Below are 25,410 nucleotides of genomic sequence, written 5' to 3' on the forward strand. Positions count from 1 at the left end.
CCCTTTCACTGTGTGTTTTCAGTTCATAATTGTAACATTTTTGTCGGCGTTTGGTTGTACTTAGCTCCACCTTCCAAAAAAACCAAGATGGAGACGGCCAGAATGCCAAACTCGAGGCTTCAAAACCTTAGTCCACAAACAAACGGATGACATCTCTATGATTAGGTTCACCTCTTATATACACATTTGTACATGTTTCTTAAGCACAAATTTTCATCTGAAATTTTGTCATGCATATTTATAAAAACTGATTTTGTCGGTTCTAAGCTTGCACACCCATGCGGGACATTTGTGCGTGGGAAACAATATTCAAACGGAACACAATTTCAGCAGATTTTGACCTGCTAAATATATGTTTGACCAATGAAATCATTTGTTCCAAGTGATGTCATATCTGAGGTATAGCTCCAGGAGTGTATTATCCTTTTGGACCCTCAACACCTAGTATTGTACAAAAATAATACATCGACCATTACCTCAACAACCAAATGAAGGACACGATATGGCTTGAGATCACCCAGCAGCTGGGATAAGATGATAATATAGCTGATATACACTTACTTAGGTGATATGTTGGTCAGGGAATGGGGTTAGCCACAGCTAGCATTAGCATCACATTTGGTTCCTCACTGAGTGAGAGTGTCTAGCGTTGCAACACATTGCCACTTGCAAATTTCCGCCTCAGATCCCAGTTTGAAACGCCCTTTGATCATGTGACAGCATATTTGATTCGCAGGGCTTGTGTGTTCCAGTGGCCCCAACTCGGAACGACCGCTGCCGACGTGCCAAGCCTGTGATCAGCTGGACCGACTCTTTAGCACAAGAGACAACTGGAACAAAAGCATCGCCACACGTTTCAGGGTGTGGCGTGCGTTTCATGGTTATCTTACTACACAATTGTGTTCACATTTCACCATTAAAAATTAAAACACCCAAACAGAAAGTCGAAGAGTTATTTATTAATTGATTAATGGAAAATGAGCGTTGGAGCTGAATTTAGTCCTTTAGATAGAGGAGTGTGACATAATATGAAGAGCAGAAAGCCATAAAAAGTGGTTGGAACTGTATGAAAGAAAAAAAACGTCCTTTGAAATGAAGAGCAGTCTGAGCTTTAACTGTGCCAGGTTTGATGAAATGCTTCCTCCCAGTGTTCAGTGCACCACACTGCAACTCAGATATTTGGTATGGAATTTGGTTCAACCTCAGCTATTGGCATTTAGAATGTTCAGTCATGTGCATCTTCTCATGCACGAGGATATGCGCTTGATTTTTGGATCTGTTCCAGTGTTTTTATCGTCTCACAGGATGCAACATCCATTTCATTTCCAGATAGAGGGGGAAATGAACATGAATTTTTGTTTTCTATATGCAAGGCTGTAAGCATTTTAACCAGAGCAATGTATATAGAATTTCTCATCCGTGAGGGCAAACTTAAGTGAAGCTGTGTTGTTGTTTGTGGCAGCAAAAAAGTTCTGGTGTTTATGTCCATGCAGTTTAAAAAAAACCTCTCAAGTTGTTTGTAGCCTCAATCCGAGCTTCATAAGAAAGGAATTACCTGCAGGAATCACCACAAACTGCATGTTTCATTCAAAGCCATTACTCGTTTATTGTTTGTTTATCTACCTCGATCGTGACCACTGAAGCTCTCTGTGAATAAGAGGCTCAGATGGGGGAACAACATGAATGGTTTTCACTTCAGGGAAATGAAATTGTTGATTGGTGCCACATAGAGACACACATTTACACCTATATCAATGACAACACTTTGATGGGGAGCCCCCCCACATGATACTTTGATATTTTGTTTCTGTATACGTATATTTTTATATATATATAATTGATAAAACAACCTGAATTGCACAAACTTGCTACATTCTTTAGGTGTTTTTTGTTTTGTCAAAAAAGAGTTGAGATGACAATTGGAATCTGGGAACTGACCCAGATCGGGCTTCGCTGCCGCCTTCGACATGCAGTCGGAAGCTCTGGCGGGAGGAGGAGAGCTCCATGCCCAACAACTACTCCTCCGGCCAGGAGCAGAGCTTGGACTAGCTACCCACTGGGAGATAACACCAACACCACGCTGCTGGAGAACCAGGTGGTATTACTGGGCCCGCTAGAGGAAAGGGAGGCACGGGAGAAGCAGAACCAGGACTGCACGTAGCAGATTGTCAAACACCCGCTGCAGTAAAATGAGAGGTTTTCTAATGGGAATCTGGTGCTCGGAAACACTACCACTTTTCGTCCATAGGGAGTGCCAAAATCAACACAAAATGATAAATCTAACTTAAAAGTTACTACAACGAACTAAGACTTTTAAAATTGTACTCACATTGATATTTTAGACCAACTTTACAATAACCAAAGTCGCAGAAAAAAATTAACGAGATCAGTTACTTCGGGTTGTTTATGTAACGTAAAACACTTCCCCATGTCGTCGCTAGCTGACAGACAGTGTATCTGCTCTGAGCATCCCAGCTGTTGTTTCCACTATCCTGATCGGCTCATGTTGTTGCGAAAGGCATTCGGTAAATTATTAATCTAATAGATGTCACCAATTATTTTGAGTTTTTATGTTGCATTGTCAGAAAAACACGTCTTAGCATTTTTGGAGACTTTTGAAAGATTAATTGAAGACATTTTAATAGCACTTCAGGCCTTTTACAAGTATTGAGAGACACACTGACTCAGGTGGTTGATTCAGGTGTTTTCATTGGACAATATTTGTTATTGTCCAATTATTGACAATTATGGAAGCACAAGATATCGTGAGCCTTATCTTCTGGATCTTATGAGCTGATGCTTGAAGTTTTAACGGCACTGTAGACGCTTTAAGATGGATCACTACTGGGAAGCAACTGTGCACTGTTATTTCCCCATAACACACTGGCAGTTCACTGTTATGCCAACAGGTGGCAACCTAACACAAGATCATGTGAACGACCACGCAGCACTGTGTGCTGAGATGGAAACATGCTCGGAAATACTGTGTGAAACATACATACTGCATACTGTCTAAATATGTGTAATATATACAGCGTTTGATATAATATAAGACTGGCCTGCCTTTGACAATTTTTACACACGAGTGCAGTCAGTCATGCAGACGTTCACACACACGCACACACACACACACACACACACACACACACACAATTCAGAAGTCTTGTTTTTTGTCTCTCTTCCTCTCTGAAAACACCTCTCATTCCCCGAGAGGCGTCCCCTCGCTGTGTACAAGTCTATTTTCTTCCGCTGACATGTCTTCACTTCAGCAGGCCATGCTGTACCTTTTTGCCCTCACTCTGCCAATTGTAGCACACACTACCACACACACACACATACACACACACAGGCTCACACACATGAATCCCCCACGCGCTACTACATGCACACATGAAAAATACAGGCACACAGAAACACACTAACGCAGCTTGTCAACTCCCCCGCTGCTGCTGCTGCTGCTAACAGATGACAGGAGGCCCCCGAGGTTGAAGAAAGATAGTCTGAGTGCAGTGAAAGTAAGACGGCAAAAAAATGCATGTTTGTTTGGACAGCATCCAGATGTGCTACGTGTGTTCGGAACAAGAACAGCGCAGCCAGAAGGTACAACAGGAAGAATTGAGCCTGTGCATCATTAATCGGGTTTCTGTGTCAATTGTCAAGCATGCGTGTGGAGACATGTGGGAATGTGCATTTGGTCCTCTGAGATCTCCACTGACGTGTTTTATTTTGTCAAACTCAAACACAACTTGCTTGAGGATCAAATGTGGGCTCCATAGTGATAATCTAACACTAAAGTCTCTGTATGTTCCACCTCTAAAGCATACACTCCCTTGCAAACTGTGTTGGCCTAGTTTTCCATAAATGTGCTAGGTTCAGGTGCAGAGTGAGAAACAGAGCTTTTAATGGACAGAAATTGAAGGCTTCAACAGTTATTGCAACATCTAAACTTGCATTCTCTCTAATGGCCATCAGGGGGCGACTCCTCTGTTTGCAAAAAGAAGTCGGATTTTATAAAGAAAACATTACTCTACTTCTCTCTTGATTTATTCCCTCAGTAAACATTGTAAACATGAGTTTATGGTCTCAATCTCTAGTTTCAAGTCTTCTTCAATACAGCATGATGTTCATTTAGTGAATGATGCTTCATTTAGAGTCAAATAGACCATGAACAGGAGTATGCTTTAGGGCGGGGCTACCTTGTGATTTTCTCTGAAACGTTGCCCTTACTGACCACAATGCTGGTTTCAGCTAATGTTGTATACCTTCAATAAACTGTATATAAGAAGTGGACGTAGTCATCGTGACGTCACTCATTGGTTTGTGGACTGACGTTATGAAGCCTCGATGTTCAGCGATTTCGTCGTCGCTATCTTAGATTACTGCCGTCGCCATGTTGGGTTTTTTGCCACTGAAAGTGACCATGTTTGGAATGCGGAGAAGTGATGGAGACACTCCGTATACGGCTCTGGTAGCTGCAGCGACCTGTCAATCACAGTAAGCCCGCCCTAAAGCATAGTCTGATTTATGGTCTGTTTGACTCTAAATGGAACATAATTTACTAATGTTCTACTCATGTTTACAATGTTTACTGAGGTAATAAAGCAAGTGAGAAGTAGAGTCATTTTCTCATAGACTTCTATACAATATGACTAATTTCTGCAACTGGAGGAGTCGCCCCCTGCTGGTCAGTAGAGAGAATGCATGTTTTAAGACACTTCTGCATTGGCTTCAATCAGCAGAAACGAAGGTTGCCGTCTGGTCTCAACAACTATTGGATGGAATGCCACAAGATTTGGCTCAGACATTTACGTATCAGGATGAATTCTAATAACTTTGGTAAACTTTTTTGTCTAACATTGTCACCATGTAAAGATTTTGATTTGCCCAGTACTTTGGTGTATGACCAAATACCTGCAAAACTAATGACATTCCCATCAGCCTGTTATTTGTGTGTTAATGCTAATTCACAAATATTAGCATGCTAACGCACTTAAGATGGTGAACATGATAAACATTATACCCGCTTAACACCAGCTTGTTAGCATTTGTCATTATAAGCCCGTTAGCATGCTGACGCTAGCATGTCTCTAGTCTTGTTTAGCCAGACTTACATTACAGCATTACAGCTACATTAAATGTTAGCATTAAAGTGTGAATTCCACCACTGGTTACTGAAGATGAGCCAACCTGGCTAGCCAGCTTACTAATTCTACACTTTAATGCTACACTGGTTACAGGGTGTGACAAGAGTGTGTCGGTGAAGCATTGTGTTGTTAAATTGTACAAATTTATACATTAAAATGGTACACATAAAAATGGCCGCCGCTCTGACCATCTGGCAACATTGATTTGAATATCCATTCTACTCCTATTTTCATAGGACCTGTACCCAACTGGATGTGCACACCATTCACATATTCGTGTGATAATTTCCCATGCTAAAGCCATTTATCTTTCACGTTTAAAAAAGACGTCACATATAAAAATAAAAATCAATTTCACATGTAAAACACCGAATTCATATAAACTATAGGCAGATGTGGTCCACAGTATCTCACGTGTAACAGCATAACAAATGCAGTGGTGGAATTAAATGAAAACAATGCATTTAATAAAGCACTGTACAATTTTACCTTCCTTGAGTATTTCAGTTTTATTCTTCACTACATTCAGAGACAATATTGTTCTTTTTACTGCACTACAGGCATGGGTAGTTATGTTGCAGATTCAGGTTTTACATACAAAATGATTAAATAAGTTTATAAAATATGATACGTTGTTATAGATAAAACTACCAACCGTATAAAGTTGTATCTTCATATCCACCAGCTATAACGCGAAAATCAGTTATAATCCTCCAATAATATAATATAAATATGCAATTTATTAATATGACACTGGCAGGTGCTATTCACCTGCACATTGAGTACATTTACTTCTGATACTTTATATTTTGCCAATATGTATTTGCTTTTAATTGCAAAAGATATTGAAGGCAATAAAATGACCCAAATAAAAGATAAAAACCTTTGACATTCCACATATAATGAACACTAATTGTTCATTTCACATATTTGTAGATTGAACTGAAAGGATTACAGCACTTTTAGCACCATTGCATTCGCTAATTAGGAGCTAATATAATAGGACCAGAAGTATTTTGGATTTCAAGATTTCAGGATTGGCTCCATCTCGCACAGTGAACGCGCATCCTCTCACATTGGGGGGCTCCCCGAGCCAAAACGTATATGATCTCACGCGTGTCCGTCACGAAACGTCTCATCGGCGGAGATGCACTTTGATCCCCGTTTTCTACTACTGCTACTGCTGTGCCCGCGCGTACGAGAACGCGCTTCATCGCTGTCATCAGTACAATCAGCATCTTCCGGAGGAGGGGGGGGGGCGCAGAGAAACGGGAGGAGGAGGACGGAGAAAGAGAGAGAGGTGGAGAGAGGGAGAGAGCGGAGACATACTGGATACGGCTACGACAAAAAAGAAACATGCTGATGATGTCGAGACGGTGGAGGATGTCGGATTTACGAGAAAGGACTGTTGACATTTGACAGAGGGCTCCCGTTGACAACCTGTTTTTTTTTTTCTTCTCCCATCCTCTTTCGGTACCCCACCACCCCCCGCCCCCACCACCCGACACACACATGCTGCGCGGACGCTGAAGGCGAGCAGAGGGGGGAAAAGGGGGGAAGCACCCCTGCGGATGCCCGTAACAACGGGCTCCACGGCTGGCGCGTCCTCATCCCACGAATGGTAAATAAAAAAGGACAACCTGGAGACGGACCTGGACTGATGGATGAGGAAGGACCGCATCTTTAACCCCCCCCTCGCCCACCAACCCACCCGCCCACTGTGAAATAATAGAAAAATCCTGTTTGGATGGATTTTTTAAATATATTTTTTTGTTCTCAATCATTCATTGAGGAGGAGACGCGCCTCAGACGGCAATGTTGAATCACTGGTCTCGGTCAATTATTCATTAGTGGTGTAGGTAGGCTATGTTTTTTGTTTTGTTTTGTATTGCTTCAATGTAGCATTTTCTGCTCACTTATTATTTTTTTTACAATGTTTAGCCTCGTGATATCACCTACATATTTGCAGGTTGCGTTTTAACCGTGTGGTAGGCCTGTTTCAAAAGCCTTTAACAGCCACATAACAGGTAGCCAAAGTGTGTGTGTGGGGGGGGGGAATTTAGGGCGCTTTGATAACTGGAGAAGGGGGAAAAAATCGGGTTAGTGAAAGGGGGCATTATTTAAAGATTTTTCTTGTAAGAGTCTAAACAAAGGAGGAGGACAGGGGGTGGAAAGAGAGATACAAGGAGAGAAAATAAAGACAAAACAACCAAACATGTTGCCTTCCCAAGAAGCCTCCAAGATCTACCATGACAACTACATGCGCAACTCCCGCGCCATCGGCGTGCTGTGGGCCATCTTCACGATCTGCTTCGCCATCGTCAACGTGGTGGTGTTCATCCAGCCCTACTGGATCGGCGACAGCGTCAGCACGCCGCAGACCGGCTACTTCGGCCTATTCCACTACTGCGTGGGCCCCGGGCCGTCGCCCAGCCGGGACCTCACCTGCGCGGGCAGCTTCGCCGACTTCGCCTCCATCCCGTCCGGCGGCTTCAAGGCGGCCGCGGTGTTCGTGCTACTCTCCATGGTGCTGATCCTCGCCTGCATCGCCTGTATGGCGCTCTTCTTCTTCTGCAACACCTGCACCGTTTACAAGACCTGCGCCTGGATGCAGCTGCTGTGCGGTAGGGCAAACCTTGTCACTTAGCCTACATTTAAAATACCTTTTGATGAGGGGTAAACCCCATCCTAAACTCATTGACCCTCCTGTTTTAACTGCACGAACCGCCACCTTGCATCCAGTGGTGTTAGTGTTATATCACAATTTGAAATATTTTATGAATGCATTTCTTTTTATGAATGCATTCTACTTTCCGAAAACCGGATTGATCAGATAATCACTTTACTCACAGCTCACTGCTGCATTGACACCTTTTTCAGTCCCTGATCCACCAAAATCTGTAGGTCTCTAGTAGGTCAAATACATATATTATTTTTATTCCAGACTATACACAGAATACACACACACACCACCCGCGTGAGAGACTAAGTGGTGTGACATCATCAAAACATCATTACGGACTTCTGAGGTCAGTGTACTGGAGTGGCACCAGCTCGCGCTCCTGTAGAAATGTCGTATCGCGTGAGAGTTCTCGCGGGTGGACGTGAGATTAAAAAAGGTGTTTGTGCGGCAGGTTTTCCATTTGTGTGAAAACCAACACGCTTCGGTTGAAAGCGGCGCAGGCCACTTTCTGTTGCGGTTAATTAGGATGTTTTTTAATGAATGCAAATGTCATTCGTTCATCCATTCGCAGCTCACCGTGCACAACGCGGTATTATGTGATGTCGTTTGGGGCTTACGTCGCTATTTGATATGGGGTGAATCCAGGTCGATTGGATTACATGTACATCTTTATTTTTTTAGGACGATGATGTTTTTGTCTCCTGCTCTCGTGTGCAGATTGCAGTGATACCTTCACGGACAATACAGCTTTAGCGATGGCGACAAGTGTAACTTTGACACGTTTAGGTTTGTGGAGGTGCCAGAGCTGTATGAGATGGAGGTGGCGTTGTGTGAGAAACATGAGATAACATTATAGGGAATGGTTAGTCACTAATATTACCAATATTTAGTAATATTCAATTAAAAAAATACACAAACATAACAAAGAAAAATAATATCACTGTGCAGGGAGATACAGAAAAACCCACTGGGTTTACTTGAAGCCTCCACAATATTAAAATTTCACAATATTGTCGAGAACACAAAATTAATATACATGAGATATGACTATGTAATATTGATGACAAGGTATTTGAACAAGATAGGATAATAACAATATACATTATCAACAACAACCAAAATTATTATATACTGTGTGTGTCAAATTCGGGTTTCATTTGATTACTAATAGTCCATCTACAAACGTTATTGTGTACTGTATGGGGGAAACTAACACTTATTTTCAAAAATAAATAAAAAAATAAGTTGATTACTCGATAAATAATCAATTAAATCAACAAGCAAATAGAAAATATATATATCACAAGTACCCAGAGCCCATGGTGACATAATATCTTGTTTTCAAAGATGATCAGTTCACAGAGAACCAACAAATATTGACATTTGGAATCAGATCCTATTGTTTTGTTGCCATTTTTGCTTGAAAAATGACTTGACGAATCAATTTTGAAATAATCCTTGCAGATGATTGACGATCAACTTACTAATTGATTGTTAAAGTGATTACTTCAGCTCTTCTTTCATGACTTTTTAAAGTTTTATTCCACTTTCAGGATAAAGACTCTGATGCTCATATTGACTGATTATTCTAATAATCCACACAGGAACATTCTGGTCTGATTTATTGCTACTGTCTTTTTTTAAATGACACTGATCTCCAGTTATTTGTTTGCAACGGTTGTTGTCTCAGAAAAAAAATGGCTGGAATAAATTGAATCCACGGTGATCGAACGTCTCGTGGCCGAGAGAGTAAAGTGACCACGTCAGCAGGACTTAACCTCTGAGCAGCCAGAGCAGCACCTACCCCGATCTCTCTCATATGCACAGTTCTAGTGAGCCTCCTGTGTGTATCCGACTCCTTCATAAGCCGATCAATTTGATAAATAGGCCAGGCAGAATAGCGTGGGAGTCAGTTTTCTGTACGGAAACAGTCAGCATACTAAATGAGAGGGAGGGAGAGAGGAAGGGAGAGACAGAGAGGGAAAGAGAGAGTGAGAGGGAGATCAGCACTTTCTTTCCTCTTGTATTGTTCCTCTCCTCATCCTCATCTGCCCACTCCGTCCTCTGTTCTGCCGAGTGTGTCGAAAGGGTTTTGGTGCTCTACAATCAGCATGAATCAGACAGAATAGCGGAGGTACAGATTATTTTTCTATAAATCTTCATGACTTCACAGGAATTGAACCCAGGTCTCACAAACCATTAATCAAGTGAGACACTGGGTAAAGAAAAGCAGCGGTGGATCTTTTTACAGAGGTAAAAGTAGCAAAGCTGCAGCGTAAAATCTCCCCTTTACAAATAAAACTCCTGCCAAGCGAACATTTTTGCGCAGCACGATTATATACAAAGTTGAGGCAATAATGCGAATAGACACAACAAAACTACTTGATCATGTTTAGTAAAAACTCATGGTTTGGCTAAAAATGTGTAGGTTTTGTTATGTAACTTCAGTTATGTAGGTAACATTTAAATGTAACATTGAAAGAAGTCAAAGTTGTTTTTTTTAGTTTCATTCAGGACACAAACAGCTGTCTACTGGGTGAAAGTCCTGTGTTTGTTTGATATACCTCCATTCTTTGTTTCTAAATCTAAATTGATATTTGCCTTCCCTTTAATCTGGGTGTACATGTCAGAGTTTGTGAAACTTAACTACTGTCCTTACAGTGGATTCGTGCGAAGTGTGATGGCGGTAAATTGTCTAATGGGCTTGGCAGACAGCCTAATGCTGCTCGCTACCTTGGAGATGATAGTTTAATCATCCACTCTGCCCTGCTGGGCGTCGCGGCAGGTCTCCTGGCATGGCGCAGTGACAGAGTATACCACAGCAAATACAGCGAGGGCCAATTTGGAGCGGTGGTGGCTGAGATACAGGCCAAATGGACTGAGAGTGTCAATTAGGGAGCCCTTGGGGTGTCCGATCGCGATGGTCTGCTAGCATGCTACTGCAACAGGAAGCTGAAACCAAAATGTTCACCCAATGAAAATGTCCTCATCCATTCACCCTTGTGTCAGCTTTAAGTACAGTAAAGTTTTAACGTCCACATAGGACAGCGGTTTTACTCCTGTAGCTACATGTCAGAATTCTAAGAGAATGGTTCTCTCAAATTAGGGAAATTCAGCAACAAGTACGCCAAAAAAATCTATATCGTGGTCAACTAATTGGACTTATTGGTTCAATCAAATGAAAGATTGAAACCGAGGCCAAAACACTGGGGCGCAGACCTCTTGGCAGAGCAAAGTGACACAGTGGGTGTTGGCTTCCATGAGCTGAACATTTTCAGTTGGCCCATAAGGTCAATGCACTTGAAATATGTTGTTCACTTCGCCAATCTTCTCTACCTCCTCCCCCGTCTCCTCTCCTGTTTACGGTTTGTATCATTTCCTTCCATCCCTCCAGCAGAACTGAGGTACCAGGAAAGCTCAGTGGGCCACAAGCCTTTGCAGCTTGATGATTCTCTTTTTATCCGCCATCAGCTCATGCCTCCATCTCTCCTTAACGTCTTTCCCTGTCTGTTGCAATATTAAACAGAACTAAGCAGGACATGGGCCGTGGCTCAGGGGAGGAGCTGTCCTGGGAGAAACGACCTGTCAGAGAATGGTCGGTTTGAGTGTATGTGTGTGTGTGTGTGTGTGTGTGTGTGTGTGTATGTGTGTGTGTGTATGTGTGTGTGTGTGTGTGTGTATGAAAGCAATAGAGAAAAAACATGGAAATAGTAACTTGGAGGAATAGAGAGCGAGAATGAAAAACCATCCAAGCTAAAAGGATTGGACATCATGTTTGGCATTACATTATTAAAGCTATTAAATCATTCATTGTTTGGGCCACTTTTTGGGGTAGCGGATCAATCTGAAAACACATGACCTTATGAAATGAACAAAACAGTCCCCTATAGACACCACACAAATAAGAACATTATAATTTTTGTGGCCACCTGACAAAGTGCATTATTCACTCTCTTTTAGCTCTATTTTTGGTCTCCACCAACTCCTGAGGGGATGCATCTGTCTGTTACCTTCACTGACTAGTTGCAAAACAAAAACGATTTAGTTTGGTGATGGGCAGGTAGTGCACGGCTGCGTCCAGAAATGGGGTTGATGAGAGCAGAGTCGGGCGGTCACAAAACCAAAACAAGGAGCCAAAAGCTCTGTAGAGCTTAGGTGGACTGTGGGTGATCATTTTGACTTACGGGCAAAACTTTTCACATCATACATGGCAACTTGATAAATAGTTTTTCATAAGAATAGTAATTTGTGCATCTTTAAGGCAGGTATTAACCTGCGGCTAAGAGCTTGTGATGCATTTTGGTTAGCTGTTACCAATAGTGGGTTTAATGGGGAGGGTGGGGGCGTTGACCAGCACTGGGTTTCACACTACTGTGACATGAAATATATTAAACAACGTTTTTTATTGTTTAGATTGATTCATTTGACAAAATTGAGTCACAAGTGGCAGCATTCTGTAAATGAGAGATATCCGTGTCCCCTTTTAAATTTGTTCAGGGATTCTATGCTACAGTCTAAGTCTATACTACTGCAAATAAATATCAGGTGGACAGACTCTCTAAGACAGAAACGCTTTTGTGAATGTGTTCTTCTGTCATTAAGTCATTAGTAGGTTTGTGAGAATGAAATGGAACATCTACAACTGGACACCAACTTGTTTTAAATGATTTGTTGGTGTGTTTCTCTGTGTTAGCGAGAGTGACAGTGAACAGCTAGTTGAGTGTGGTGGATTTGTGGCAACAGACTGTTCTGCTAATGCTAGCTTGAGGGATAAACTGGCAATAATGCTGATTTCATCCATACTGTGATCAAACAGTTGACAGTGAGGATGGTATGTGTTTTTGCTGTTTTTTCTGAGTAAAATCTTGTTTATTGATGAAGTCTGAACCGTGGTGTGCGCTCTACTCGGCGCCGAAGTGATGCTGATGCTGATGCTGTTTACCGTGAGGATTGTTGCCGTGCATTACTGCTTGTTCCTCGGTGGTAAAGTAGCAATAACGGCCAGTAACACGGTGCCGGGCGTGGTGATCTTAAGAAAAGCTTATTAATGAACAGACAATGATAGATTCCTTAAGAACAGACTGTAGTTAGTTAGTTGCAACATATCTGCGAATCAGCATCGTGACACTTAGCTAAATGTCTGTGATCGACTCTATATCATCTGCTAAGTAACAGTCGATGTAACTAATCATGCATTATAATGCCCTATAGTACGTCTGTATTATATAGTTACAATTTTTCGATTCTTTCAAGTGGCCTACTCACTCGTCTGCACTCATCACATTCAGTGCACATTTACATTAATATTCATATCCATATGTCACATTATTAGCCAACAGCTCCACACTAGATGCTAGATGCCCCCAGAGCAGCTCCGTCTCCAAGAAATGCGGAACGGAAAAGTTGCTTAAATCTTCTGACACTTTGTTGCACCCTGGACTCTTGTCAAAAGTCACTTCTTACCACATCTGATACAGATGAATGGTTTAGTTTCGGCAACGAAAACATTTTGTTGAGATCAAGGAAAGATCGTACAGTCAACTTATTAACTTATTATTTGTGTGACATTGATGTAAGTGACAGGGTGCAAATTCCAGTGTTCTGCATGAAAGTAACACACCCATCCATCTCCCTGACCATCACACGAACTACATCCTACATCAACTGCAACATGAAATTGAACACATAAATGCATCAATAATTCTTATGCGTTGTCTTTTTATGTAGTATTCTGAAATGGGCTATTCTGCAGAATGAGGAGGCCTACTTTTGCTTTTGGTACTTAGTATATTTTGATGCTAAAACTTATGGACTTTTACTTGCAGCAGAGTATTTTTAAAATGTGGTATTAGTGTTTACACCCTGTACACCGATGCCAAGCTGCTGGAGACCCAGGCCGTATTGCTGGGCACCGCTGCAGGGAGGGGAGGCACGGGAGAAGCAGAACCAGGACTGAGCGGGACAGGTTTGACCCAGCTCCAGTAAAACAAAAGGTTTTCTAAAGTCTGGTGCTCAGAAACCGCTACCGCTTTTGTCCACAGGGAACCGCCAAAATCAAGACAAAATGAAAGTTCCTCGTAGTAGCTTTAAGTCATAGACTGTATATAAAAGTGGACGTAGTCATCGCGACGGCACCCATTAGTTTATGGACTGCCATTATGAAGAATTGAGTTCGACGATTTTGTCGACGCCATCTTGGCTTTTTTGCAGCCAATGAACGAAAGTTAGCATATTTGGAATGCGGAGAAGTGACGTAGAGACGTCGTATATGGCTCTGGTAGCATCAGCGACCTGTTAATCACAGTAGCCCCGCCCTAAAGCATACTCTGCTTTATGGTCTATTTGACTCTAAATGGATCATAATTTACTAAATGAACATCGTGCTGTATTGAAGAAGAGTTGAAACTAGTTATTGAGACCATAAACTCATGTTTACAATGTTTACTGAGGTAATAAATCAAGTGAGAAGTAGAGTCTTGCTCACACCTTTCCACTCTGCTGCTCTGTGGTGGACTTCAAAACTGATTCCACGAAGAGGCCAATGGTGTGAACCATTGGACTTCGGACTTTCAGACTTTCACGATGACTTTGATCACTTTGAAACGGCTTTTCAAATGGGTTAGGGGGTTTTCTAAAACTATAGAAGGCCATGCAAAATTGGAAGTTCCATTAGAAGTTGCACCACAGCCTCAGCAAAAATATAGAACAATTTAACCAATGTTCTAAATTACTGGATAAGATGTGTGAAAACCGCACGCAACAACACTTCGTCTTAATCATCGCCTCAACTGGGGACGCTAATCTGAATAAGGTTTAAAGCGTCACTATGTAACTTGTGAACTAACAGATAAAAAAATCGTACTCTTACAAATTAAAAGTTGAATGTATATGCATATGTATTGAGTTCAATACACTCACTAGGATGACCAATAGCTTGCGGTTGCTAATATTAGCAAGTCCTCCAAATTGAAAGGCGAAACACGTTGTTTCTAATTGACCTCAAGAGCGACACATACAACGATTCTCTGATCTGGCGGCATGACTCGGTTAGGTTTAAGGAAAGGTCATGGTCTGGGTAAGAAAAACCTCCTGGTTTGATTCAAAATGACTACTGTGTCATGGTTAGGAGACCTTCACCCTCATGGTTAAGGTGAGGGGAATGATTGCTGTCGTGTCGCGGTTAAAAGAAAACAACTTTGACTGTCCAGCCCAGTCGCCAGGAAAAAATGTTGGCTTTGTATGTTTCTGCAAACCACTACGATACATTAAATGTCAACATTTTACAGTCTGTCCAAACATGTAATGTAATATATCAAGCAATATTCTACTTATTGATAAATTACGTAGTATAATAACGAGTGTAGAAAGCATCTGCTAAAGGAAGGTGGCCGGGGTGGTGGATGGGTCAAACAAACACATCACCTTCAACACGGAGTCTGCTGGTCATGTCCCACGTGAAACCAAAAGTAAAAGTTAACCTTTAAACTTGTTACGTGACATTGTTATGTTTGTTATGTAACTTTGCATAAGAAAGTCCACTTAGTGTGGTTGTAATTCATTCACGCTAGTTCCATTGGTGCGTGATGTTGTCACGCTTGTTACGTAGTCAACAAAAGGCAGTTGTAATTTATTTAAGCGAGTTACATTGTTAAGGGATGTTATTATGCTTGTTACATAACCTAACATAAGAAAGTCCACTCAAGGCTGTTGTAAATTATTTACGTTAGTTACATTGTTACCGGATGTTGTCAGGCTTGTTTCGTAACTTAGCGTACGAAAGTCTGCGAAGGGAGGTTGTTATTGAATTACGCTAGTTACATTGTTATAGTTGGTATGTTAACATTTGAACACACATGATGATTTTTTTTTCTAACCTTGACCAAGTAGTTTTGATGCCTAATCCTAACCAATCATTTCACAAAGTTAACCACATGGGATTGTGCATTTCTGCAAAGCGTGATATGAGGCCGATATAAAACATGTTTGCGTCAAAAACATCGACATTCGACGTATCCCTTGGTTTGCAGACACGTACAACATAATCTCTTGCGACTGCCGGTAGGAAACAGGAAACGGATAGCAGTCTTGTGTGGCAAAGTTTGCCATTTTGTTAATCCATATTTCCGTACCAGGACCCTCACCCAATACGAACTTTGTCGCTCTATAATAACAATATCTGATTACTGTTTTGCTCCCAATGACCAAGAGTTATAATAACTATGGAGGGTTTGTCGTCTGAATGTAGAAATGTACTCTGTTGGGGCATTTGCAGGAGTGCCACAGAACAGATACGCCCCCATTTTGTTCAACCCATCCGTCTACACAGGCAACTGACGTGTTCCGCTAGGCCTCCTGTGTTAGCTGACTCTTCTCAAAGTCCAACATAATATGGCTGTATCCAAAATCAGTCACTCATCCACTTAATTAATACTCCCAACACAAATGATAAACAGTTAAATATCAGTTTTATTTATAGTGAGCAGAGCAGTGAGAGGTGTAGGTCTATTCAAAATATATGAATTCAGATTTTGGTCAAAAGCTGTGCCCATAACATGGAATTTAATTTAATTTAAATGTATTTAAATTCAATGAAGCATGGTAGGAAGTACAGTCCATTTGGTAGCAAATATGATGGTGTCACCACTTTATTCTAGCCTTGACACTAGTTTTTCACACTGGCATGAACAACAGCCGCATTGCGATGACAATATGGATGCTTGTTTGTCTTGATTGGAGATCCACGGTCATTCAAATCCGCATTTGTAGATATATTACTTTGTATGTGCACTACGTTGCATTATACTAGCATAATTAAGCAACTCAGTCAGGGCACATGACACCGGCTGTATACACAGAGTCAAGCTGCTCTGGAATACTATGGAGCCTGGATCTGCTCCCATCAAAAATACTTCACACTGAATCTTAGAATACCATCAGTGTACTACATAAATATATATATATAGCACACTGATAGTATTTTAGGACCTCTTTTGTAATAATTTTTTGTCTGTTCGTCTAGAAGAAATAGATTTGTGTGGACATGTAGATAAGAAAGTCTTGACAAACTGGTGATGTAATAAGTCCATAAATAACTTCAGGGCGTTATAAATAAATTGGTTCGCAGTCATTTTACCTAGTTGGATCACAAACGTGTCCAGGCAACGCATTTCAGAATGTTTTCATCAGTGCGATCTGCTTTGAAGCCTTGTTTCTAACAGCTGACGGGTCGCGAATGCTTGTGATGACAAGAGATGACAAGAAGTGAAGAACTGAGAGGAAAAAAATGGCATAATGGAGCGGAGCAGCAGTTAGCCATCTTGTTCTCTCTCTCTCTCTCCCCTTCTTCACAGGACTCGTTTTTCCCTTTCATTCTTCAGCTCTCTCTCTCCGTGTCCCTCCGCTCCCTCCCATCCTCCCATCCTCCCCTCTCCCCTGTTCGATCCCTCCTCTTGCTGCCTTTGAAGTTATTCCCTTCCAAGTTCAGCATGCAGTGTCTTGAGAGAGTAGAGGGGAGGGAGGAAGACGGGGGGAAATCCCCCCCAACGACTTCAAAGGGCTGTTGGAAGGTGGGAGGTTATTTTTAGCCCGCTGGTGCCCACTTTAACATTTGAGTTGAAGATGGAGGGGACGGGCAGATGGAGGAGTTGGGCACAGAGTACGTCACGGCGGTCATTACTGTCACACTGCCCTGCAGTACACAAAGAAAGGACTTCTCTACATCTGATCCAACTCTACTGAATCAGTAGCTTTCAGCAGTGGCGTTTGTTTCACTGGTGACTTATAGGCGATGCTGATACAGTGCGAACGTAACATAGTCTGAATTGATTAATAACGCCACAGCGTATTGAATGTTGATACATTTAATTACCAGCGTGAGTGCATTTGGAGTGGTCGACTTGGACTCCTAAGCACCACTGCACACCTTCACTTTGGAAATGTTTCAGATTTAAATTCAGAAAATGGGATTTGAATTGCTTCACAGCACAAATACATAAATCCTTGTGCCTTTTCGGCTGGTGAACAAAATTGGTGTTTGTTCCACCAAAGCAAGATTTAATATTTAGCACAAAGGGAAATGATTGGTTAAGGAGAATGAAGTGTCAGGACACGGCTCTGCATCCACATTTTCAGAAAGCCCACGTCGGACAAGTTTCATGCCAGATGAGGAAACATTCATCAAAAAGCCATAAAACATGTAACCCGACGCTCATTACTCAGTTAATGATTTCTATCAGCTCTCATCTATGCTAATATCTCGCGTAAAGGTCATAAAAGAAGCTAATACCATGATGATTTCCCCCGATGATTACTTCCATCGCTCTTCTATTCTCTCATTACTTACCGTGTTATCGTCATTATGCTCTCTTCCATTACATTCTCTCATTATGCCTGCAATCAGTCGGTCGGAGGAGCGGTCGCATTTTCCAAGCTGCGTGTGTCTCGGCCTGAGATACGACTCCTCGTGTTTGCGTGGTGCTCTCCTGTGCACAGAGAGGTGGTGACTAATCTAATATCCGCCCTCATCATGTTGCCACTAGTTCACCACCCACCATTCGCTCATGATGGATGGGTGGTGGGAGAAACACAGGGTCTTCAGAGGGAATCACTAATGTGCCAGGGTAATACACTCAGATCCATCAGCTTCAGACCCTACGAGCATAACGTGTTCCTGCCCTTGTTCAATTCTTACCCGGGACCTTTGTCTCCCTGTATTTCCTGCCATTTTTATATCGTAAGCTGTCCGATGAAGGCACAAAACCTCAGTAGCAATAACATGAAAGAGCTTGGAATGCTGCTGTTTATTTTCTCCAGAGAATTATTTTGCACACAGCCAATCAAATCCCTTGAATTTTTAAATAGTCACAGTTTTAGCTTTAGTTGATAGCGAAACAAACACTTTTAGCTACACAACACAAAGAGAGTCACATCAACTCTCTGGCTAATGTCGCCTCGTGTACAAACAGATAGTGGTGACTCAAAGAACAAAACAAAAACAAAGATCTGCGGGTCTTTTGCTACTTCCAGGAAATAAAATAATAAAGAAACATGTCGATTTAAGAGTTGTCATTTCTGCCGCCAGTTTGTCATTAATGTAGCTAGGTTGCCAGTGTTGCCAATGATTTCAAAGGAAAGTAGTTAAAGCCTGCCAGAGAAGTTATGTTGCTGCGCAGCCTTGAACTCCAACACAGAAGCTCTCACTTCCTCCCACCTACTCGGTTATTATATGTCACCAAACTAACCAGCAGCAGTCGAAATTGAAGCACTGCAACCTTAAACGGTGTAGCTTACTGAGCCTATCTTTAGATTACTTTAATGAGTGCATGTTGAGCCTCCAGTGTTGTAGTAGAGATCAGTCTCGGTCTCGGGACCGATCTCTGACAACCCTGCGGTTTTGACCAGTAGCCGATCGATCAATGCATCTCTACTTTAAAATGTATTAAGAGGTCCAGACCCTGACTTGCTGAACAAGCTACCAGACAAACATCAACAGTCAAAAAAGCTTGAAGCTAACATCAGTTTGCAGACTTGATGGCTATTTGGTTAAATAAACCACTTGCTGTTTGTCCTTAGCTCGTAAGCTCCGGTTACCTGCATGAGTTGGTTTATGTTGTGTGTCAAACACAAACACAGGCCCGCCCATAAAAAGAACAATTGTTATGTATCATTTCAGTTGGAAGTGCATGCATCAGCTAATGGAAATCTTTTTGTTTTCTTACATCTCTGTATCGACAGCAAGAGAGAGATCAGTAGTGTGTCTGAACTCCTTGTTTACTCCTCCGTTCTACATTTCGGCCCGTGATCTCTCGATTACTATACGCCTCATTCCACGCAGCAGCTACAGTGTTTGAACGCAGCCCAACATCCTTCAACAGGCACACATGGCATTCAAAATATTCACAGTTGCACACCAATTAAGTTGCGGACGTTGAATCTTCTGAACATTTCTTTGGACGGAAGCGTAATAATCTTCAACTCAACGCCAAATCTGTTTTACTTTCAAGTGATGTTTCCCGCAGAAAAGACATGTGTGGTCTGGAATGAAGATGCAGCGTGACGTCTGCCATGTATGTTTCCCATCTCCCGGCGGAGATTACTTACAGCCCCTCAGGCACTGGCTGACTGCTATTTAAACAGTGCTGGTGTGCAGGGAGTATGGCACAATCAGCTCCCCCGGTGATGCTCACTTTGATGAATGAGCAGAGGTGTAAAGTATAGATTACCATTTTTGTTGTAGTGTCGAAATCGCATGCATGAATCTTCCCTAGAGGGCTTTGTACTGTGTGCGCTCCCGGTTGTTTGTGGGTGTGAGTGCATGCAGGTTCATTTGTGATCTGTAGGTTTTAAATCTGTACAATGCACTTAATGCCCTTGAGCAAGACATCGGACCCCCAAACTGCTCGGGCACTGTTTAGTAGCTGTGCAATGCTCCTTATACGAGGATGGGTTAAATGCAGATTAAGTGCTGTACTGTGTACAATCACAGACTGTATATAAGAAGTGGAAGTAGTCATTGTGTCCATTGGTTTGTGGACCACCATTTTGAAGCCTAAAGTTTGTAGTTTTGCAACCAGAGGAGTTGCCATTAGCCATTAGAAAGAATGCAGGTTTAAGGCACTTCTACGTTGGCTTCACTTTCCAACGTGGAGGTTGCTGCCTGCGTCACATGCTGCTCTGCATATCAAAGATGTGTTAATTATCTAATTTACTGATCTAAATGTGTTAAACTAGCTTCATTATCAGCTAGTCATATTTTTCAAGATATGCTGAATTTGTCGAGCACATTTTTCTCCCTCAACTTCTATTCTTCCCCTTCTGTTGTTTAGAATCTCTCTTTCTTTGTCTCCAACCTTACTCCTAACACCACCATGACACTCTCTTTATCTTGCTCCTGTAATCTCCACACTCTAACCCTGCTTCTCTCCTCCTCTGTGTCCTGCTGCAGGAGTGTGCCTGGTGCTGGGTTGCATGATCTTCCCCAACGGATGGGACGCCGAGGTGATCCGGGACATGTGCGGGGAGCGGACGGGGAAGTACTCCCTGGGCGACTGCTCTGTACGCTGGGCCTATATGCTGGCCATCATGGGCATCCTGGACGCCCTCATCCTCTCCTTCCTGGCCTTCGTCCTGGGCAACCGGCAGACAGACTTCTATCTTGAAGATTTGCAGATGGACAACAAAGGTCAGTGAAGGCATTCTCCAGTATTCTCCACCAATCTATGATCCATGTAGGAGACATGGAAATAAGGAGTGGCATTGGTTTTGCATGGCAGGGTAGAATAATCATTTTATTCTAACATAACTCTGTATGGATAGAAAAACATATTATAAACAACTCGGAGATTGGATTTATGCTTTATTGTCAGTATTTTCAACCAGCAGGCGTTACTCATATACAGGAGAACAGACTTTGAGGATGAGGACTAATGATGAGGTTGGGATGTGTGTGGGAAGACTTTGGCTGCCTGGGGTTGTTGGAGAGCCGCTACCCTAACTCTGATATAACGCTGGTAGAAAATGATCTCCCGCACATTGGATGTGCAAGTCCTAAATGCTCTTCTTTTGTTGGGCTGTCCTCTTCTTGGTCCTCCAGACAAGCGCTGTTTAATTGTCTAATCAGCCTGGATTCAGCTTTTTTTAGACATTTAAAAAATAGTATGGCTATTTGATGAAATTGAAAGAATAGTACACATCGATCAAAGGACTTATTATGCAATATTATATAACTATTGGCTGCTTTTTTCCCACTTAAAATGAACATGTTAAAAAGTGACACAGGAGAGCGCTATAGGTGCCCAGTTGGCCAACCAATTTTTTTTATTTTTAGGCCTTTAAAGGGACAGTGTGTAGGATTTGGTGGCATCTAACAGTGTGGTTGCAGATTGCAATTAACTGAACCTGCTCTCTCACTTTCCAAGACTGCGATAACATGAGCCGCTGCATCCACACCATAATAACACTAACTTAGGAGCAACCTAAGTCGGACGGCGGATGGTTTTTCCCCTCTGCGGCTCACGTTACCTCAGTTTCACAATTGTGTCAGAGAACTACGGCGGCCTTCAGGTTTGTTTGTTCGGTTTGTCCATTCTGGGCTACCGTAGACACATGGCGGGGCAACATGGCATACTGCTTGAAGAGGGCCAGCTCCCTATGTAGATATAAACGGCTCATTCTATGCAACAACACAATTGCACTGATAAAAAACAAACAAAAAAGACTTGTGAATATTATATTCCACTTCTGTTGATAGATCCCCTTAATGCCACACATTGGCTCTTTTAACTGTAAGGCAATTAACGTGAACAAGATTTGCCCCGGTCGAAAACAAGACTACACACCAACCTCACCTCAGCAACTTCAGCCACATTGCTCTCAGTGTTGTGTTCAATAGTTTCTCCAGGAGGGCTTCTGACAGTTTGCACGATGTTGCGTCAGGACATTTGAATTGCTTTGTTTCAGCAATGTGAAAAGGGAAAGAGGAAGAGGAGGAAAGGAACGGCAGAAGAAGGCATTGGAGGGGCAAGAATAAAAGATACAATGCCAAACAATAAAAAGTCTCCTTACATGAGGATCGTGCGTTAGATTTGACACAACGTGCAACAACACAAACAGAACCAGAGCGAGGGTGAAAGACTTGAAGATGGATCCGTGACATGAGACAGAGAAGACTGAGGGATATTCAGAAGAGAGGAGTAAAGAGGCCGAGAGGGAAAAGTGACATAAGACGTCTCGGTTCTCTCCGCGATGGTTTCCATGGTAACTGGAGATGTTCCAGAGCGTGGGCGTGTCTTTCTGTCTTTATCTGATTAACCTCATTGACAGTGTCACTGATTCTTTTTTTTTTACATATTCGAAGCATCTAGTGCTTCGCTCGCATTTCTTTCACAGAAATAAATGTTTCCTTTTGCTTCTTTTTATCAAATTCTAAAACAAAACTGCCTGACAACCTCTGGACGATCCATGAAAGCATTTGTATTGTCGTGTGACGGACAAAAGTTGAAAAAGCAAAGGTCAATAATGAGAAGAAAATTAAATGAATGAAAACTGTGGCAGCACATAGGGTCATTTTATTGATTTAGTTCATCATTAAGTGATGACCTAAATGCCTAACTCCTACCTACATAAGCAGATTCATGTTTTTACACAGGCATGCACTTCTTCTGCTCTTGCCTCACCATGTCTGTGCCAACACTTTTGTTCTTTTTTTTGTCCTTGCAGATTTTGCTGTGTCGAGGGTAAGTTGACTTTTGCCTTCTACATTTTCATTCTACATTAGCCTCTGAGCACAGTACAGTGCTCCGCCGCGTTATGTGGCTGACAGAGGTGGTGGAGGGGTCCTTCGTCCTGCTCATAAATCATCCCACAGATTGCAAACCCGAGCAGATTTTTTGATCATTTATTGCTGAGAGACAGTAATACCAGTGATGTATTGTTTAATGCCATCGCTCCGTATGCTGCCCCCATAGACACACCCACCGCCCATATGTCTCATATGACTACCATGTATGAACTATTATCAGTATTATTTCAAATAAAAAAAGCCTACCCAAACAGAGTTAAATATGTTGGAGTTGAGAGACGTAGCCAGCTTACAAGCTAATTCCAAACCAATGAAAATCTAAATTGTGTGTTTACCTGCATTCAGCCAAAGCCTACTCTGACGTGATTGGTCAACACTACTCGGACTACAAACGGAAAACCAGAACACTTGCAATACCAAATGTATTGTCCTGTTCCATAGAAAGGCAGAACGTGTTTACAGAGATTCACTTTTGGAGTAACGCAACCCAACGTCACGCTGCGGCTGCCAATCACATAAGAGCTGTACAACCCAGCCATGAGGGGAGATCGGCGCGCAGTCGCTCGGTGTTAATGGCCCATTAAATGACACGAGTGCAAAATGTTTTCCAAGACGTGCCAAAAAAACCCACAGCACTCAACATCAGCTGCCAGCTGCAGCAGAAGTCGACGTTACCAGCAGTAGACCGACTATTATGGGAAAGTAGAATGACACTGAACGAGTGCAGAAAACGCTGCATCCACCTGCTCCTCTCGTTGGTTCAATTTACCGAGTTAGGAATTAGTTTTTCCCGTGAGATATTTATACGGCACGACTTTGTTGTGTTGATGAGCTTTAACTTGTAATGGGAAAACAACACGGACTCTAAAAGGAGATGTCTTGTATTTAATTGCTTAAACATGCTAACACGTTTTGAGTTGTTGTTCAGACCTGAGGGGGGCGATCACGTCATTTTTTCAATTATTCCGACACCACCACCTACCTTTGAAACGTTTATTCTTGATGTTTCTCTCTCTGTAAATCGGTACAATGAGGATCCTCTGTGTTCTCCTCTCCAGATCGAGGTGCGGGACAGAAGAGAGCCGAGGTACGGAGTGCAGCGTCTTCACTGAGGGCAACAATGCACTGGACACAACTCCTCTCTTCTTCTCTTCTCTCCAATGATCAGGATATCACCCAATCTTAATGCAGACACCAAGTGTACAGGATTCTTTAAAAAAAAAAAAATGAACAAACAAACAACTGAAACACAGTGGGATAAACTATATTTTCAACAAAAAATAAGTTGTACAGTGGATTTAAAACTCGACTTTCTCAACGAAAACTTTTATGATGAAAAAAAAGGAAAAGATTTCCTGTATTTAAAGTCTTGATTTGTGTGAGAAATCCAATCCTTAAGATGAAGAACCATCATGTCCATATATGATTTACACTATTTATTTCAAATATTGCTATTTAGCGGCTTTTGAGTTTGTGTCTTTGTGTACATTAGTGGCTCTAAGAAAGAGGATTACTGGCACTGACAGAGTCGAGGCTCGTGGTACAGCAGCAGGTCCATTATTAAGCATTCGAAACACTTGAATGGCTCTTCATCTAAGGAGTTTCAGACGTGAGGAAATTTAGAAACAAAGGAGCACTATACTACTACATACTATTGCAGCTTTACAGATATTTAACATCTCTGGGAGATTCTCTACTGTACATACTTAACAATGTAAATAACATTACTGCTGACAAGCGCAGCCGACGACAAAACCTCATCCCACTCTAGTGCATTCAAGTGTTTCTACCCTTTGGTTGCAGTGTTCCCTGTGCCAGAAGAGCATCGGAGGAGTACCCATTGTGTCCCCATGACTCCTCACTGCTGATTTGGTGGGATTAGACAAACGGGGAGTGAATCGGATATCTTGGCTGGATGTTCTGCAGAGAAGCAGGGGACTGTGAATCAAAGTGTTTGCATTTTTTTGGGACAGAGAGAAAACTAATTTGCTTCCCCTGCATCACCACCGCCTCAAAACAAGCCTCTCATTGTAGTATTTCACCCTAAAATAAGTTAAATTGTCTTAGAAATCACATTGTGTTTTGTTTTTTTCTCGTCCGAGTTCACTCCTCCATGACCCCCTTTCACCAGTGTGCAGTTTACTCCAGTTTATGGCTCCAGCATACAGTGATCAGTTTACTCTACAGATGTCTTAAAGCTGGGTGAATATGGCTGTATGAGTCTCTCAGAGGGAAGCCTCAAGTGCTGCATTGTCTTAAAGTGTTGTCACTTATTTGCCTCTTTG

The 25,410-nt window shown here is 42.1% G+C and overlaps 1 protein-coding gene across 1 annotated transcript; it reads left to right on the forward strand.

Moving 5' to 3' along the window:
- Positions 1–7,355: 7,355 nt before the first annotated feature.
- LOC142954478 (LHFPL tetraspan subfamily member 4 protein-like) lies at positions 7,356–24,237 on the forward strand. Its single transcript, XM_076095517.1, has 4 exons — positions 7,356–7,768; positions 20,771–21,007; positions 23,044–23,060; positions 24,184–24,237. The coding sequence occupies exons 1-4, from the start codon at positions 7,360–7,362 to the stop codon at positions 24,235–24,237; spliced, it is 717 nt and encodes a 238-aa protein (XP_075951632.1). The 5' UTR covers positions 7,356–7,359.
- The last annotated feature ends 1,173 nt before the right edge of the window (positions 24,238–25,410 follow it).

Source organism: Anarhichas minor, unplaced genomic scaffold (genome assembly GCF_050575085.1).
Source record: "Anarhichas minor isolate MPS153535 unplaced genomic scaffold, ASM5057508v1 ptg000020l, whole genome shotgun sequence".
In the NCBI taxonomy this organism is placed as follows: Eukaryota; Metazoa; Chordata; class Actinopteri; order Perciformes; family Anarhichadidae; genus Anarhichas; species Anarhichas minor.